Genomic DNA, 20,054 nt, shown 5'->3' with positions numbered 1-20,054 from the left:
GATCCCAGCGCTTCACTCCAGACCAACCCAATCATACTCTGAGAACGAGCACTCATAGTTTTTAAAACTTCTGTGGGTGAGTTGATGGGCAAGAAAGGTAAGAACAACTAATGTCTCTAGGAGACCACTATAAGCATGCGAGTCAGTCATCCAAAGGGTAATCCATCAGGCCATGTCTTTACTCACCGATTCATTCATTTAGCAAACATTTATTGTGCATCTACCGTGTGATAGCAGCGTGAGAAAATGCAAAGAAATAGTAACACTAGCAACTTCCCCCTTATTAAACACTCACACCACATGAGTATACAACCAGCCTGGCCTCATAAGTGTGCAACCAGTGTAGCTGCATAGGGCCCTGGGTGTGGAAGAGCCCCGTGCTGTCACCATCTTGAAATTCTTGATAATTTTGGAACAAAGGGCTCTGCATTTTCATTTTGCTCTAGTATAGAGCTTCAAGGGCTCTATACTAGCCTGGCTTGGGATACTGAAGCTCAAATATGGCCAACCCCAGTGGGACATGCTGCCCACTTTCTTCATCTCCCCTCCATCAACAGTGTCATCAGTACAAATAAGTGAATCTTTGTTGATAACGGGGGTTATCAATGCATCTTCCTTGTGCTAAAATCCATCAGCTATTTCCTGCAATGGGTGACTTCTCACTGCCTACTCCCCTCCTCCCTGGCTTGCCACCATCTTTTCCATTCCCCGCCCCAAATGCTGCTATCTTACGGTAACAGCCAAGACAGGGTAGCAAAGATGTCACAGGAGTATATGGAAAGGGTACTCATACTCAAGTGTCAGGAAATGCCTTCTGGGCAAGTTGAGGTGTTGCTAGCCTAACTGAAGGTCAACTCAGACCCCCAGATTCCCTATACTATATTAGGTTGAAAGCTATAAGAGGCTTCGAGGAGACTAGGTCATAGCCATATTACTTCAGAGGAGGAAACAAGTACGTATCCCTGGGGCCTCCAGGAGAAGACTGTACACGAAGAGGGTTAGCAGGAGACAGGGCACGGAGGCTGAGTTAAATCATATCTCCGTAGTCCCTGAATGTTTGCGGGCTCTTTCCTTTGGGACAAAGGGAAACATAAGGAGTGACATGATCAGGGTTGTACTTTAGAAAGTTTACTGTTGTAATAGTATTTAAGGTAATTTGAAGGGGGATAAGCAAAAAGGCATGAAGAAGACATTTAAGGCTCATACAGTCCTTCAAAAATGAGGAAACAGGATTAATAATAATGCAAGATAATATTTAATGAACACTTACTCTGTGCCAGACACTGTACCTGGATTATGCCATTCAACCCTATCAAATCCCTTTAAGATAGGTGCTTTTTATTATCCCCACGCTATTGAGGAAAAAGAGGAGGTAAAGGGACTTTAAGTAACTTGTCCATGGTTACACAGCCAGTGGCAGCAAAGGTATTATTTATTTAACTCCAGATTCAATGACTTTAAACTCCGATAAAAATCCTAACAAGATGTCTTTAACTAAAAAAAAGTTCTACAATCCGTAAAAAAATTTTTAATGTAATGTTAAAGAATGCTCTTTTAAAAAAGAACCAGAAGGGTAATGTTTTAGCAGCCTTGAGAACTCATTATAAAGCAACACCGTTTAAAACCTTTTGTTCCTGACACAAAAACAGAAACACAGATCAATAGAACAGATTAGAAAACCCAGAAATAGACTAAAGTGTTTTAAAAAATGTAACACATGATAACACAAGCTTCCCATAATAAAAAGTGTTAGGAAGAATTATTAAATAAATCAAATTGGAATAACTGGATAATAATTTGGGGAACTGATCGGGTTAGATACATATTTTACACTGTACACAAAAATAGCCTCCACATGAATTGAGTTAATTACAAAAAAAAAAAAAATTGAATGACAGAAAAACCAGCAGGAGATGGAATAGAATATTTATCAGATTTGTGAAAGAACAATAATTTCAGCTTTGAAGCAGTGGAATAAATCATGAAGGAAAGGACTGACACATCTGAATACATAAAAAATTTAAAACTTCTGTACAATGAAAAAACAGCAAGACTAAAATAAAAAGGACATTATACTAAGGGCATTATTTGCATCCCATCTGACAAAAAGGGCTTTAAAACTCAAACTATATATATCCTCATTCAAATTTATAAGGAAACCATCAGACCTCAAAATACAAACATGTAAGATAGGAAAAAACAATGGATACACAGAGACGCACCATCAGTAAAGAAAAAGATAGAAAATGGTTCAAACCACCAACAATTAATACAATAAAAGCAAAACAAACTTAAGATAGTATTTTTCCCCTTTCTAAATAACATTTCCCCCCAAGCAGGCAACACCCAGTGTTGCCGCAGTTAGACAGAAGGCTTTGTACTGGTTGCTTACTGGTGGAATGCAACCTTAAAAATCAGTATCACAATACACAGCCAGAGTCAGGCTCCAAACCACAGTGATTTCTATAATCAGCAATTACATACTGAGCACTTCATCTTCTGGAAATAATAAAAGCAAAAGTGGATTGAGGATGGAGATGGTCATTCGTTACAGCTCACCAAGGGGAAATGATGGAAACAACCTGAACACCCCAAATTATGGGAATGGGTTTATAAATTATGACACAGACTATTATTCAGGGTGAGACACTTTAAGCTATTATTTTCATAAGTTTAGTCCAAAGGTATGGAGAAAGAGACAGGGATGTATCTTGAGGGGGCAACAGTATTAAGAGAAAAATCATAAAATTATTTCCTTTAAGGTTGTCAGAGCCTGGATGTGCTTATCATTGGAGGGGAGCAATATATTAGAGAAAAAAGAAGAAGGAAAATGTGAGAAGGAGAGAGAGAGAGAAGTAAGGAGAAGAGAGGGTGGGAGGGCAGAGAAGGAGAGGGAAGTGCGTGGTAAGATTGCAGGTGGGATGAAGTCTAGACAGCAGACGCAAAGGTAAGCACAGAAAAGTTTGCTGTGGAAACGAGGAGTGAAAACGAAGAAAGAGCAACAAGAAACATGTTTGAAGTGAAGACACACAGGTCAATTTTATCCTTTGAGAATTCCTCACTCAGGTGAGCTGCTCTTGGTTTGGTAGAATCCAGAAGCCCTGACCCCAGTGATGCTGTAATTCTGTAACATTTTATAACAGCATTTATTCAGTCAGCATTTAGTGTCACTTCCCAGCAAGGAAAGGAAAAATGAGCAAAAGTGCCACCAGGGGGCAGCTTTGGCACTGGCAAAGGGACTTCAAAGACAACGTGCAAAAATATATATATATTTTTTCTTTCAGCACAGGATCCATTCTTTGTTTTGCAACAATAAATATTGCATCAAGTCCAGAGCAATTCCTTAACGGATATGAATTTCGCTCAGGTGTGCAAGAAATGTCACAGTACTTTATATCCTTTAAATAAAATTAAATCCAACCTCAAGCCGCTATCCTACTAGGTCAGGTTAAAAGTCAATTTCAGTCATTATCATGGCTCCCGCAGCCTCATTGGGTCCTGCAGAGGTTCTTGGGGGTCTCAGCCAGGGCTAACATTTAGGTCATTGGTTCAATATGGTTCAATGCTTATGGTCTGAACCAACATGATCCCTTGATAGGCTGTGACTTGTTAGGAATGGGCAGACATTCCATCACCTGGAACACACACACACACACACACACACACACACACACACACACACCCCTCCTTAGGGCACTCAGAGAAGGGAAGCTGGAATTCATCCTTATCTTTAGAGCTCTTGTCTCCAGCACACCCCTTTCTGCTCCTCTCTCCTGTGCCTGCCTCTCTGCCTCCAGACTCCTCGCCTTCCTCTATGGGTTTCATCTCTGGCCAGCTGAGGCTTTCAGAAAATCTAGGAAGACAGATGTCTTCAAGGCTACAGAAGCCTCAAGAGAAGCATGGAGCCCAGAGGCCAGGTCCAGTGCTCAGGACAGGGAAAGGAGAAAACACAAGAACATCAAAAGAACAGCAAACACACGTATATCCTAATTGTATTGCCACATTGACCACAAGACCACAGTTCTTAAAACCCCATTTACAAGTCTGACAGCATGCAACAGTGAGTTTTCTTTTTCTGGTAGATGACTCAGAACTCTGACATCTCTCAAAGTTCATGGCGGGCTGGGACTGGCTATCAGATTAGCTGCCCTGGGGGAACAAAGACAAAGATGGGCACACCCTCATCTCAAGGAGCTTCTGGTGACACATAAAGAGAAACAGGTGATAGGGCACTAATGGATTTAGGTAAGAGTTGCAAACTAAAAGCCTGAAGGCCAGAACCCGCCAACCTTAGTAATTTTTCACTTGCCAACATTTAAAACATTAAAAGGAAAGGACGGTTTACATAAGTTTCTATAAATCTAGCATCTCTTTAAAAATAAGAAGACCTGGCAACCCAGACCTGCATTTCCACATGGCAGCCATCATTAGGAGCTGAGTAGAGGCTGCTCCCTTTAGCTGGGGCCACTGCTTTCCAGTTGTCCACAGTCCCCACCACTCCCTATTGTGTTATGCCCCATCTACTTCCCTCATGTATGCTACTGGCCTAGCTTCTATAGGTTTTGAGTCTGTAACTGCTGACTGAGTGAACTAAATAAAATTATACTCAGGGTAAGTGTTCCATGAAACTAATTAAGCTTCTGCATTTCTTCAATTCGCACTCTGATAGATCTGGAAATTCAGAATTATTTCAGATGGGCCTGAAGATTTGAGCAGAGACTGAAGAAACTGTTGTATTTAAGTGATTAACTTGGTTCATATGCAAATGTTACAGACAAGGCCAGCCATACTCCTGGCATCAAGTAGACTCGTTGCTTGTGTGCTAAAGAGTAAACCCAAGGCACAAAAAGATACTTGTGAAATGCAGCTTTAGCTATGTTCTTTGGCCTCATTTCCCATTACTGCTACCTTGAGTGCCCCATGGAGTGTGCGCTGGTGTGAGTGAGCTACAGGAGGCCACACCCATGGACATTCCTCTCAGACCCAGTCCTGTCCTGACCTCAGGTCCAGGACAGTTCAGCCCCAGCCTGCAGAGACACCCAGCTTCATTTTGCTCAATTTTAACTTTCAGTAGATCATTCCAAGTTTAGAACTTCTTGCACAGTCAATAAACTTAGGGGAGAAAAATAAAGGAAAGAAAAAATAATTCTTTGTTGAGGACATCTGGACTTGTCTGGCTTTCCTGGGGATTCAAGTAACTATCCATGGAAATTCCTCTCTATGTGTCTGAAAATAATGTTTAAAAGACTAAAAAGCAACATATGAAATAAATAAATTAACAACACCAATTTGGCAAATGTATTCTACATGTTGAAAGGTATTGTTGAATACAAAGGACAACTCATGTGAACTTCCCCATGGTACACGCATATCCAACAAGGATGCTGTTGGAATCTTTTACTGCTTGAAATTTTATTGATCCAATGGAGTAGAGCTATTTAGAAAGACCAGGAGTAAACAACTGGGGAAGAGGGATGGGCATAAAAGCTATAAGACAGAGTATCCCATGTCCTTCAACAGAAGGGACACCCAGCTTCCCCAGCTGATTTCTGAAGAAGGCCATACACACAGGACTTACCTAAGTAGCTCCTTGACCCTTAATTACACAGAAGAAACTGATTACAACTAGTAGAATATCTGACAGATTGTAGAAAATAACATCTCTCCCTGAGAGAATAGTTAAAAGAACAGCATTTTATCTCAGGTCTTAATAATTTGGGGAAAAATAATATAGTATCTGCAAGAAATAGTATATTAAGTATTTAGCACATTAAGCATTTTCAAAATCCACATCCCAGCCATCATCAGAAGGAGAGAGTCTCAAGTCACACTCAGAAATATTTTATTTTAAGACACTTCTATATTACATTCTCCTTAAATATAATTTTTTTAAAGTAGAGCTTTAAAATGAGGGATATCCACTAGCAAACAGGATTTTTGAAGATGTTATAATTTCTATATCACAGGGTTAAAAAAGAAACTCATCTTTGAAAATTAAAAAAAACAAAACACTGTCACACCTTTAAAGAAACGGGTTTTTTTTTTCACAATCCAAAAATGAGTGCTTGATAAGCAAATGTCACAGATGATGAGGCAAAAAAAATCAGAATCAAAGTCCTCAAAATGCACAGAAGACCTCAAAATGTGTATGGACTCATATGCACTCATGTGAACACACATGCACACACGCATACACACACACAGAGGAAACAAGTGAAGCACAGCCAGGGGCCCTGAGGCCCTCCCTGATGCAAACCCAGAAAGTGGGCATCCTTGAAAGCACACAACCCTACCCAGTCAGTCTACGCTGTCTCATCTTCAAGTGCCGTTCATCAGAAACCCGCCAGCGAGAACACTAGATTCTCTCCAAAGATATCTGGAATACTGTATCAAGTTATATCACCAAATAAGCAATACAACAAACCCATCTAGTAGTTTCTAAAAGATTTATTCTTTGCCTACTGTTGAGGAGAAATGAGCCTATTATAAATGTCTAACATTAGTCACAAATCTGCAGGTGAGTGAATGAAAAAAAAGTTGAAATGACCATGCTTAAGTACAAAAAGACACCTTGGTAATTACTTTTAAGAATGTAAATTATGTTGGTGGACTGCAGGACTATTTATGAAATGTTGACAAAAGAGGAAATCTTCTGCATCAGAACACTGAGTAATGATGAAATAAAACAAACTGATGAAATTTTCAATTACATTCTCTGGGTCTTATGCTTTCAGCTTTATCTTTGCCCTCTCTCCCCAGCTCCCTCGCCCTCCATACCTGATCACCAAGTGAGAAGAAACAAACATACATAATCTTATTTGGGGCAGTCACGTTAGCGAATGAAGTCTACCTCGACCACAGAGCAGGCAGCTTTCAGGAAGCCCTGGGAAGCCTGCTGAAGCTCTCACTGTGGACCCCAGGGGCAACGTCTCTGAACTTGAAATCAGTGCAGATAGTGTAGGTGTTTCAGTAAGGAGATAAGGAGAGAGAAAAAGAGAAGTAGGAAGGGAAGACAAATTATATACTACGTCTGGGAGCAAGTCATGAGAGAAAATAGTTTGCAAACTAATTGATTTGACTATGGTATAATCATGGTCTCCAAACAAGACAATCCCTTTGGTATAAGAAGAAAAGATTAGAGTATCTCTGAATAATTAAATATTTTAAATCTATCCTTAAAAAACCTTATTTTGTACATTTTTAAAATGTACATACTACATTTAAAAATGAATACATGTAGATAATTTAAAACAATAAACACATATTGGGGTAAATACTCAATTAAAAAAACATTTTTTAACTATTAGGAGATTGTGGTCAAAACCTGGATAACCTTTGCCTGGATAAACACTCAAGGAACTCTAAGGCTTCATTGGGTCAATTATTCTATACTTTGGTTTATTATTATTATTATTGTTGCTGCTGTTATTACTATTTTCACAAAAGCATATATATTAATTGTAGAAAATTAAGACATTGCAGAGGAATACAAAAGAAAGGAACAATCATCTGTAACTCTATTTCTAAAATAGTTTGGTGCCCCTTATTTAACCACATATACAATATTGTATATGTATATAAATCTCTATGTATATACAATATAGTGACTGTTCTATAACTTATTTTTTCAATTAATAATAAATTATGAATACATTATTTTGGAAGAAAATTTTAATTGTCTATACACTACAAATTTGCATATAAATTATGTACCACATTTTAATCAATTCCCTATAGTTGAATATTTAAGTTTTTAAAATTTTCTTGCTTTTATAATGCCTGAGGAACAGACATGGAGGCCTCTGGATGCGAAGCAGAATGAACTAGATTTTATACTGTGGACCAGTCATTCTCAAGGAAACGGTATTACACCTCCAGGGAATATCTTCAAAATTTGGGCAGATGTTTTTGGTTTTCATGATGTTTGGGGGTTGCTCCTTGTGTTTAGAAGGTGGGGAACAGGGATGCCAGCTGCCTTGCACTGTAGAGAGCAGTCCTGAGCCAGGAAGAGCCGCCCCATGTCCTTTACAACTTTGAAATGTCCTGCTGGAAATGCAGGAGGCCAGGAGCCTGATTACAATTATCCAAGCCCAGAACTTAACTCCGGTTTACATGCAAATGCAAACTATTCTGTGCCCATTTTAAATAAACATTAAGTTTTCTACTACCATATAAATCAAGGGGAAAATGTTTTCTTCAATGCTTTACCAAGAATTGTGCACCTTTTTTGAGAATTATGTCACTAACATGACCCCATTCCTATTACTGGCATCAGCAACATCACCTACTTCTAAGAGTCTGCGTTTGAAGATGGCTCACATTCACAGTGATTCTAAAAGGATGAGTGAGCATCTTATCACTTCCTTGTGTCTTCTAATATTGTCATGCCAAACGTTTGTGTAATGAAATACATATCTTTATTATAAAGATTATTTTTCCATCATATGACAGGTAAGGCCTTCTATTGCCTTTTACAAAATTCCGTGTAGGTAGGTCCTATTTTCTATTGGTTTCATCTTAGGAGAATAAAGAGAACATTAACAGCATTTATTATAAACAGTGGTCATTGGTCGATCGGGTTGAAAGCTGCGAGTGTAAAGAGTGTAAAGCATTCGGAGGCTTCCAGCAGGAAAATGACAAGATAAAACAGGGCTGCAGGTATGACTGTGCGGAGAGGAAGGAAAATAAACAGGAGGCAGAGACCAGAAAAGAAGCGAGTACAATCTGGGCAGGGAACTAATGAAGACCTAGAATGCTGCAACGCCTGAAAAAACCAAAAAGAAGAACTTTCATGGAGGACATTTTAAAAAGAGGAGTTGCTGGAACTCAGTGGTTGAACACAGTGTCAGAGAGGGGCTGTCACAGCATCAGTAGACAGCAGAGTGACTGTGTTCTCAGAAATAGTCTCACATGTGTGCTCACACGCACACACGCACGTGCACACACATACACACCCCCCCAAACTCCAGGTTCTTTATGAAATAATCCCGCTCCCCTCCTGCTGCCAAAGGGAAGACTTATCACACCACTGATTCTGAAATCTGACAGCTCCGCCTGACATGAGTCTGAATTGGCGGGGCGAAGCCTTATTCGGTTTATTTATTTGTTTGTGATTCTCCATCCAAGATAAATTCTGAAACAAATTTCAAGTGTGCTTTAAGTACACTCCAGGTTATAAATCATATACTTGCATTCTCATACTACAGTAAGCATGAAACCACATAGATCAACAACAGATATATATGCCTCCCTTCCTTGCCAAATTCACGCACACACACCCATGCCAAGAGAGAGGATAAGAGGAAACTAAGACAGAACCAATGATGATTCATCTGCAGCATACATGTTTAGGAATCAGAAGCAACCAGAACGATTAAAATAATATGATATTAGACTGGGCAAGGGCCCCATGGTTCTAAATGGCAGAAAAGTGTTTCCAAAATGAAGGGATGGAGAATCATGTATGTCAATCATGAGAGAACCGATGCTGGAGAATACTGGGGAGAGAAGAGACTGTCCTGATTCATATTTGATCTCCAGTTAAGATTAAAAGTGTATTATATGCTGATTTATCTGATTTTAGCTTATATAGCCATCCTCAATTTTAAATTTTCTGAGACTAGATAATGTAAATATTTCTTTAAACAATGGAAGAGTGAGTCCATAGTATCCCCAAACATAAAGAGACTATTTAGTTATCCTGATCCATGTCCATGCAACAGTATTGAGTCCATAAAACACGAATATCACCTTCTCGGTTGCTTTTCTTAACAATCAGAAAGTGAGAAGGATGGCAGCCATATCCTTCTCAATGTCACCAAACAATGCCTGATGCATTCCATCAAAGTGCAAAATGTCCCTGGAAACACCACCATTAAATTCTCACATTGTTTCTTTTTGAGTCACTTACCATCTGAAATGTATTCTTTAGCACTTTCTCATTTACATTATGTGACAAAAAGACAAGCCAGATCCAAGGACCATGCTAACTGCCTGAAATGGCCAATGGAGGGCTTGTCTAGGCAAAGGCACAGGTAACTCTGTCCATCTCTCCCCATCTCTGCTGCCTGACCTCAGGTTTAATAAGAGGTAAGATATTTATATATTGAGTATGTACTGTGCTACCTTGCAGGAGGTTAAATGAGCCAAAAAGAAACAGAAAGTGGCCTGAGGCTAAAGAAGATGCTGCAGGTGAGGATCCAGGTGGCTATGACTTAAAGGTCATGGTCTTCCCACATCTCCCTAACTAGGCACAAATTCCAAGCACCTTGTCATGGAAGATGAGGCCTTCATGTGCTCCCCTTCCTGCTGCTCTTGTCCTACTCCTAGCACTGCCCCCTGCCCCACTGTGGTCTTCGATCATACCCTCCCCTCTTAGCCTCTGGGCCATGATGTTGTGATTCTTCCTGGAACCCACTTCTTCACAGTTGTCACTGACTCACACCTACTTATTGTCCAAGACTCCAATCTAGTGTCACACTTTGGGGTAGATGTCCTTTCTCTCTGCCTTTACAGGGTTTCTCTTCATCTAGGCACCTACTAGTTACCTTGTGATGATCTCTTTACTCATTTGTCTCCTAGAATACGAGCTTCCCAGGGCAGGGACCAAGTCTCTTTGATGTTTATATCTCTAGTGCCCGGCATAGTGAGCGCTGAATGTCTGTCACTTGCATGACTGGGAAGTTTTTCCTTTTCTTCTAGAGAGCAAGGAGAAGGGCTAGCACCTATCAAAGCTGTTAAAACTGTCATTGATTTCCACACTGAGGGTAAGGAGGGGTTTGCAAGTCACATTTAGTTCAATGATCAGTTGAAATTCATTGCTGACATTTCCTTTCTTTTTTATCACATAAGCCCCTTGGTGGAAAGAACAGAAAGTCTCACACTCACAAAGGGTACCAGATTTAGACTTTAACATTATCTGCTAGTGAAGTGATGCAAGCAGTCACAGACATGCACCAACAGAGCTGAAGGAAGAAGCCATTCATCATACGACATTAACCATTACCAGACCACGTGCTCTGAAATGCACTGTGAATTAGAACTTCTGACAAATTCTACCACTCTCTTGCAAACAACACAATTATTTTGAATTTGTGTGTGTCAAGTATGTTGATTTGTTTTAACAAATGCTCACAACTGTTTGGCATGTCATTAACTTTTAATATACTAAGAACAACCTCCCTAGATCCTCAAGAAGTTCTTGCAAGTACCAAATTATTGATAGGATCAATAGACAATGGGCATTGAATCTATTCCATCCAAAGGAAAAAATGCAATATCCTTATCACTCACCAAATGAAGTTTTGCCCAGAATTCAGGTCCTTCCTCCATCTCTCTGAGGCTCGGTGGAATGTACCAAAAGCAAACATTGGCATATTCAGGCTGAAGATGAAGAAAGTTTGAAAGTTTTTAATTAATCTTAGAATGCAATTCAACTCTTAGCTAGTCTCTTTCAGTCATCATGTGTGTCTTACATTGATAACATCAGAATCTGATAGATTAGACATCCATTCAACCTTACTTTTGATAACAGCTTATTGAGTAATTTTCTTCTCAGTTGGGTGCACCAAGAGAGTGCTCTCCCCTCTGGGTAAGGGATGTGCACAAGATCAAAAATAAACATAATGAAGTTTGAAGCTAACTCAACCCAGCTCTAACTAACCATTAGTTAGCACCTGATACACATATACCTAGAGATACCCTGGTTCATCCCTCTTCAACCCTAATTCTTAAGTTATATCTCATACCACCATATCCTTCAAATAATTTCTCCTCTACTTAAGGTGGCCAAAGTTGTCTTCTATTACCTGCTACACTTGACAAATGCAAAATCCCCAATTACCTGTGAATCGGTAAACATATGACATACCTGGGCTCCACTTAATCAGCCCTGCTGTGACCCTGGCCAATACAGCATCAGAAGGAAAAAAAGGCCATCAGTTCGACTACTGGCTCTCAAGTATCAGTATCAGGAAGGGTGTGAGGCTGCTAGATGGCTTGCTCAAAATGAAGACTCTCAGCACCTGGGCTCAGAACACCCAGAGCTGAATAAGTCCGTCATAGAAATGGCTGAAGAACTGGGCCATGCTGGGTCATGCCCACCCACTCAGCACCTTCCTCATCTGATTCTTCATGCTGACAGTTTTTGAAATGACTTCCATTTTCCCACCACAAACACAGTTTGTAGGTAATAACCGGTGTTATAATAGTTCTCAATAACCAAGTTATGCTCCATGGTCAGTATAAAGTTTCAAAGTATTTCAGAGAGAAGAAACAACTATCACCTCACATCTTAAAATCAAAACTGGTACTATAAAGAGTTTTGATTTTAATGGATTTTAAATTACAACTGATAGCCCAGAAACATTCCAGCTCAACAAGGTAAGCTCTTGATCTGATCATCCCTTCACCTTTGAAGTTTGCAACAGGCTTACTGAATTTGACCAAAAAACAAAAAAGGAGCTACAGAAAGAACAAACAGAAGAGGAACCAAGATGGCGGACTAGAAGGATGTGGTCTCACTCCCTCTTGTGAGAACACCAGAATCACAACTAGCTGCTGGACAATTATTGACAGGAAGACACTGGACCTCACCAAAAAAGATACCCCACATCCAAAGACAAAGGAGAAGCCACAATGAGACGGTAGGAGGGACACAATCACAGTAAAATCAAATCCCATAACTGCTGGGTGGGTGACTCACAGACTGGAGAACACTTATACCACAGAAGTCTACCCACTGGAGTGAAGGTTCTGAGCCCCATGTCAGGCTTCCCAACCTGGGGGTCCAGCAACAGGAGGAGGAATTCCTAGAGAATCAGACTTTGAAGCCTAGTGGGATTTGACTGCACGACTTCGACAGGACTGGGGGAAACAGAGACTCCACTCTTGGAGAGCACACACAAAGTAGTGTGTGCATCAGGACCCAGGGGAAGGAGCAGTGACCCCAGGGGAGACTGAACCAGACCTACCTGCTAGTGTTGGAGGGTCTCCTGCAGAGGTGGGGAGGGGGGGCTGTGGCTCACCGTGGGGACAAGGACACTGGCAGCAGAAGTTCTGGGAAGTACTCCTTGGAGTGAGCCCTCCCAGAGTCTGTCATTAGCCCCACCAAAGAGCCCAGGTAGGCTCCAGTGTTGGGTTGCCTCAGGCCAAACAACCAACAGGGAGGGAACCCAGCCCCAAGCATCAGCAGTCAAGCAGATTAAAGTTTTACTGAGCTCTGCCCACAAGACCAACAGTCAGCTCTAACCACCACCAGTCCCTCCCATCAGGAAACATACACAAGCCTCTTAGATAGCCTCCTCCACCAGAGGACAGACAGCAGAAGCAAGAAGAACTACAATCCTGCAGCCTGTGGAACAAAAACCACATTCACAGAAAGACAGACAAGATGAAAAGGCAGAGGGCTATGTACCAGATGAAGGAACAAGAAAAAACCCCAGAAAAACAACTAAATGAAGTGGAGATAGGCAACCTTCCAGAAAAGAATTCAGATTAATGATAGTGAAGATGATCCAGGACCTCGGAAAAAGAATGGAGGCAAAGATCGAGAAGACGAAAAAAATGTTTAACAAAGATCTAGCAGAATTAAAGAACAAACAAACAGAGATGAACAATACAATAACTGAAATGAAAAATACACTAGAAGGAATCAATAGCAGAATAACTGAGGCAGAAGAATGGATAAGTGACCTGGAAGACAGAATGGTGGAATTCACTGCTGCAGAACAAAATAAAGAAAAGAGAATGAAAAGAAATGAAGACAGCCTAAGAGACCTCTGGGACAACATTAAATGCAACAACATTCGCAATATAGGTGTCCCAGAAGGAGAAGAGAGAGAGAAAGGACCAAGAAAATATTTGAAGAGATTATAGTTGAAAACTTCCCTAACATGGGAAAGGAAAGAGCCAACCAAGTGCAGGAAGTGCAGTGAGTCCCATATAGGATAAACCCAAGGAAAAACACGCCGAGACACATAGTTATCAAATTGGCAAAAATTAAAGACAAAGAAAAATTATTGAAAGCAGCAAGGGAAAAATGACAACATACAAGGGAACTCCCATTTTAAATGACACAATAGACCTGATAGATTTAATTGATATCTATAGGACATTCCAACCAAAAACAGCAGATTACACTTTCTTCTCTAGTGCACATGGAGCATTCTCCAGGATAGATCACATCTTGGGTCACAAATCAAGCCTCAGTAAATTTAACAAAACTGAAATCATATCAAGCATCTTTCCTGACCACAATGCTACGAGATTAGATATGAATTACTGGGGGAAAAAAACATAAAAAACACAAACACATGGAGGCTAAACAATACGTTACTAAATAACCAAGAGATCACTGAAGAAATCAAAGAGGAAATCAAAAAATACTTAGAGACAAATGACGATGAAAACATGATGATCCACAATCTATGGGATGCAGCAAAAGCAGTTCTAAGAGGGAAGTTTATATCTATACAAGCCTACCTCAAGAAACAAGAAAAATCTCAAATAAACAATCTAACCTTACACCTAAAGGAACTAGAGAAAGAACAAACAAAACCCAAAATTAGCAGAAGGAAAGAAATCATCAAGATCAGAGCAGAAATAAATGAAATAGAAACAAAGAAAACAATAGCGAAGATCAATAAAACTAAAAGCTGGTTCTTTGAGAAGATAAACAAAATTGATAAGCCATTAGCCAGACTCATCAAGAAAAAGAGGGAGAGGACTCAATTCAATAAAATTAGAAATTAAAAAGGATAAGTTACAACAGACACCGCAGAAACACAAAGCATCTTAGGAGACTACTACAAGCAACTCTATGCCAATAAAATGGACAACCTGGAAGAAATGGACAAATTCATAGAAAGGTATAACCTTCCAAGACTGAACCAGGAAGAAACAGAAAATATGAACAGACCAATCACAAGTAATGATATTGAAACTGTGATTAAAAATCTTCCAACAAACAAAAGTCCAGGACCAGATGGCTTCACAGGTGAATTCTATTAAACATTTAGAGAAGAGCTAACACCCATCCTTTTCAAAATCTTCCAAAAAATTGCAGAGGAAGGAACACTCCCAAACTCATTCTGTGAGGCCACCATCACCCTCATACCAAAACCAGACAAAGATACTACAAAAAAAGAAAATTACAGACCAATATCACTGATGAATATAGACGCAAAAATCCTCAACAAAATACTAGCAAACAGAATCCAACAACACATTTAAAGGATCATACACCATGATTAACTGGGATTTATCCGAGGGATGCAAGGATTCTTCAATATATGCAAATCAATCAATCTGATACACCATATTAACAAATTGAAGAATAAAAACCATATGGTCATCTCAATAGATGCAGAAAAAGCTTTTGACAAAATTCAACACCCATTTATGATAAAAACTCTCCAGAAAGTGGGCATAGAGGGAACATACCTCAACCTAATAAAGGCCATATATGACAAACCCACAGCAAACACCATTCTCAATGGTGAAAAACTGAAAGCATCTCCTCTAAGATCAGGAACGAGACAAGGATGTCCACTTTCACCACTATTATTCAACATAGTTTTGGAAGTCCTAGCCACAGCAATCAGAGAAGAAAAAGAAATAAAAGGAATACAAATTGGAAAAGAAGAAGTAAAACTATCACTGTTTGCAGATGACATGATACTATACAGAGAGAATCCTAAAAATGCCACCAGAAAACTACTAGAGCTAATCAATGAATTTGTTAAAGTTGCAGGATACAAAATTAATGCACAGAAATCTCTTGCATTCCTACACACTAATGATGAAAAATCTGAAAGAGAAATTAAGGAAACACTCCCATTTACCATTGCAACAAAAAGAATAAAATACCTAGGAATAAACCTACCTAGGGAGACAGAACAGCTGTATGCAGAAAACTATAAGACACTGATGAAAGAAATTAAAGATGATACCAACAGATGGAGAGATATACCATGTTCTTGGATTGGAAGAATCAATATTGTGAAAATGACTATACTACCCAAAGCAATCTACAGATTCAATGCAATCCCTATCAAATTACCAATGGCAATTTACAGAACTAGAACAAAAAATCTTAAAACTTGTATGGACCCACAAAAGACCCCAAATAGCCAAAGCAGTCTTGAGGGAAAAAAATGGAGTGGGAGGAAACAGACTCCCTGACTTCAGACTATACTACAAAGCTACAGTAATCAAGACAATATGGTACTGGCACAAAAACAGAAACACAGATCAATGGAACAAGATAGAAAGCCCAGAGATAATCCCATGCACCTATGGTCAACTAATCTATGACAAAGGAGGCAAGGATATACAATGGAGAAAAGACAGCCTCTTCAATAAGTGGTGCTGGGAAAATTGGGCAGCTACATGTAAAAGAATGAAATTAGAACACTCTCTAACACCATACACAAAAATAAACTCAAAATGGATTTGAGACCTAAATGTAAGACCGGACAGTATAAAACTCTTAGAGGAAAACATAGGAAGAACACTCTTTGACATAAATCACAGCAAGATCCTTTTTGACCCACCTCCTAGAGAAATGGAAATAAAAACAAAAGTAAACAAATGGGACCTAATGAAACTTCAAAGCTTTTGCACAGCAAAGGAAACCATAAACAGGATGAAAAGACAACCCTCAGAATGGGAGAAAATATTTGCAAACGAATTAATGGACAAAGGATTAATCTCCAAAATATATAAACAGCTCAAGCAGCTCAATAGTAAAAAAACAAACAACCCAATCAAAAAATGGGAAGAAGACCTAAATAGACATCTCTCCAAAGAAGACATACAGATGGCCAAGAGGCACATGAAAAGCTGCTCAACCTCACTAATTATTAGATAATATAAATCAAAACTACAATGAGGTATCACCTCACACTGGTTAGAATGGCATCATCAGAAAATCTACAAACAACAAATGCTAGAGAGGGTGTGGAGAAAAGGGAATCCTGTTGCACTGTTGGTGGGAGTGTAAAAAACACCCACTATGGAGAACAGTATGGAGGTTCCTTAAAAAACTAAAAATAGAACTACCATATGACCCAGCAATCCCACTACTGGGCATATACCCTGAGAAAACCATAATTCAAAAAGACACATGCACCCCAATGTTCACTGCAGCACTATTTACAATAGCCAGGTCATGGAAGCAGCCTAAATGCTCATTGACAAACAAATGGATAAAGAAGATGTGGTACAAACATACAATGGAATATTATTCAGCCATAAAAAGGAACGAAATTGGGTCATTTGTAGAGACGTGGATGGACCTAGAGACTGTCATACAGAGTGAAGTAAGTCAGAAGGAGAAAAAAAAATATTGTATATTAACACATATATGTGGAACCTAGAAAAATGGTACAAATGAACCAGTTTGCAAGGCAGAAATAGTGACACAGATGTAGAGAACAAACGTATGGACACCAAGGGGGGAAGGTGGTGTGTGGTGGTGGTGGTGTGATGAATTGGGAGATTGGGATTGACATGTATACACTGATGTGTATAAGATAGATAACTAATATTGAACATGGGAAAAATAAAGAAATGATTAAAAAAACAAAAAAACAAAATGGAGTACTTTGTAATTCAAGTCAATTTCCATAAACATTTATCATGAGACTACAATAGTCTTTACAGATCTACGCAATTTATACTTGGTTTTCTAATTTATGATTAATTTGGTTTCTCTAGGATAGAATGTCCTGGCCTTCAAATTATTTAATCATCTAATGTGAATAAATCAAGTCACTATGGTTGATTAGAAAGTAGAAAAAAACAGAGTTATTATCTGTCACTAGATTCTAGGAATTTGTGTCTTTATATCAACGAAGATTTTTTTCCAGGTGCCATTTATGTCAGTTATCAATTTATTGCCTCTCAGCTCCAAATCCACCCTTTCTTTATGTTCCCCGATAATGGAGGTGGACTCTATAAATATTTCTCCTTGCCATCTGGTCCAGTCGGAGACTTCATCAGCAGAGGGTGCTGGAGGGACACGGAGAAGGAAGAGGTGTCTCCTCCTGGTCACGTGCGCTCATCTCATGGGGCTCCTGCAGTAGGTGGGGCTCTTTTAAGCAGTTTTGGTGACCAGCAGCAAGTGGCCCCTGACAGCTTCCCCCAGCACCACGTCCTGTGGCGGCTTCACAGCAGCCTGGTCACAGGAGGATGCCCATAAATGGTTTTTCATTGCACACTCTCCTCCGGGGATTTCATAGGGAGGGCTGCCAGCGAGGCACCTTGCCTTGGATGGCTTGAGTGAGTTCTAAAATATGGCAGTGCCCTGAAATCAGCGTCCTCCAGCACTCCAGGAGGTGTGGACTCCTAGAGACCCCACCTGTGTGACACCATGGGGGACTTCCCTGTCATCTTGTGAGCCACACTGCACCCTCTCCAACCAAGTCTGGATCTCAGCCCTGGGTGGGGGTGGCCTCTTGCTCAGTGCTCCATCTCAGTTCTAGGAGTGATGTCTTTACAGTATCTGTTATTTCTGTATTTTTCTTTACAGTATCTGCTATTTCTGTATTTTTTAGGGTCTCTTTCTCTCTTGCAAGGCAATCTCCCATGACTCCAATCCCCTGTTAATAATTCTTTTTTTAAAATACGGAACTCTTCACAAATCTGCATGTCATCCTTGCACAGGGACCATCCTAATCTTTTCCGTATTATTCTAATTTTAATATATGTGCTGCTAAAGCAAGCACGATAATTCTTTACATTGCACTTTCCCACTTCAGATTACTGTGCAGTTTTTGTCTTTTTATTGGACCCTAATACATCATTAAATAAGCCATTCTTTTTCATTTGTATGGCAACATTATGAATCATTTTGTAATAGTTTCTATCTGCTACCAGATCTGCTCTATATAAGTTAGGACCTAGTCCTTTTGAACCACCTTTTAAATTTTCTTCCTTCAATAAGTTTCGGTTTAGATATTTTGGAAGTGACAAACCTGTGATATCTTTGCCCAGTCTCTTTTAGAATGGTGTGGCTTCAGTGCTATGATATTTGAAAACTGGTGAAGCCTTTCTGACATTTCATTTCATTGGAGGAAATTTGATGCTCCATTTGGTGGAATACCTTACTATAGGCATTCCCCAAATTATTAAAACTTGGAAAAAACATCCCTTGAATATCCACAGGGAACATATTTGAGTTTTCCTGTCTCTTTGCCTCTGTAGCTTTTATTTTATATAGACTTTCTTCAAGTAGCTTCAAAGCAGTAAAGTGTATTTTCAGAGTAGAACCATTCACATGCCACTTAATTCCCTACATATATAAAAGTCTGACCTCTTGGGTGTCTTAATTCCCTACATATATAAAAGTCTGACCTCTTGGGTGTCTTAGGACCACATTTAGTCCATATTGTCTAACACCACAACATTGAGAAGGCATAAAAGGGAATCCAAGTGTCTAGACCAGACAGATGACAGAGAAGGGTACAAAAAACCTGTAGCAGTAAAAGCATTGTCATCATCTTTAAAGATTCACGGAGGAGTAGAGAAGTGTCACTAAAGAAAAGATGGGTTCATTCTATCCTGATTTTCAAAGAGAAAGAAAGGAGATCTATTCCAAGAAATAAAGCCAGTGCTTTGATGTCAATTCCAGCAAGGATTATTGAGCAAATAATATGAGACCCTTGGGGGAAAAAAAGTCAGTGGTCACCAAGATATAGTAGCTTGTATTCTCTAAAACTGAGTTTTGTCAAAAGAAATTCATCTCTGCTGCTGAAATATCATTAGATCACAATGATTAATAATAATAATAATAATAATAATAAAAACTAGCAGTATGCTTTTTAATATGTATAAATGTAGAATCTAGCACATAGACTGAAATGATCAATCATGCAAATATAGAATGGAGAAGGGGGTCATGATGGATTTTACCTGACTTCAAGCTCACAAGTTTTAAGTAACTGATTAGACTACTGAAAAATTCTGAAGGCAGCACTTAGTAGCACAAAAAGCCTGGGTTTTGGAGTCACATGGATGCAGTTTGAATCCTAACTTCACCAGGTGTTTGCTTG

General features: G+C 39.4%; 1 protein-coding gene and 1 non-coding gene across 3 annotated transcripts in view; both read right to left on the bottom strand.

Annotated features, from left to right (window-relative positions):
* The window catches only part of GADL1 (glutamate decarboxylase like 1), a 183,228-nt gene that overhangs the window by 60,147 nt on the left and 103,027 nt on the right, over window positions 1–20,054 (bottom strand). For both annotated transcript variants that reach the window (XM_057554013.1, XM_007191535.2), the window contains exon 14: window positions 11,293–11,382. In XM_057554013.1, the coding sequence (XP_057409996.1) occupies window positions 11,293–11,382 (90 nt within the window). The remainder of the gene's footprint in view (window positions 1–11,292; window positions 11,383–20,054) is intronic.
* On the bottom strand, window positions 18,622–18,728 carry LOC114239055 (U6 spliceosomal RNA). The gene has a single exon (XR_003624254.1). It is a non-coding gene; the product is annotated as a U6 spliceosomal RNA (small nuclear RNA).

This window comes from Balaenoptera acutorostrata, chromosome 10 (assembly GCF_949987535.1).
Source record: "Balaenoptera acutorostrata chromosome 10, mBalAcu1.1, whole genome shotgun sequence".
Lineage (NCBI taxonomy): Eukaryota > Metazoa > Chordata > Mammalia > Artiodactyla > Balaenopteridae > Balaenoptera > Balaenoptera acutorostrata.
The sequence above is the reverse complement of the archived record's forward strand: the minus strand, read 5'-3'. Positions and strand labels throughout refer to the sequence as shown.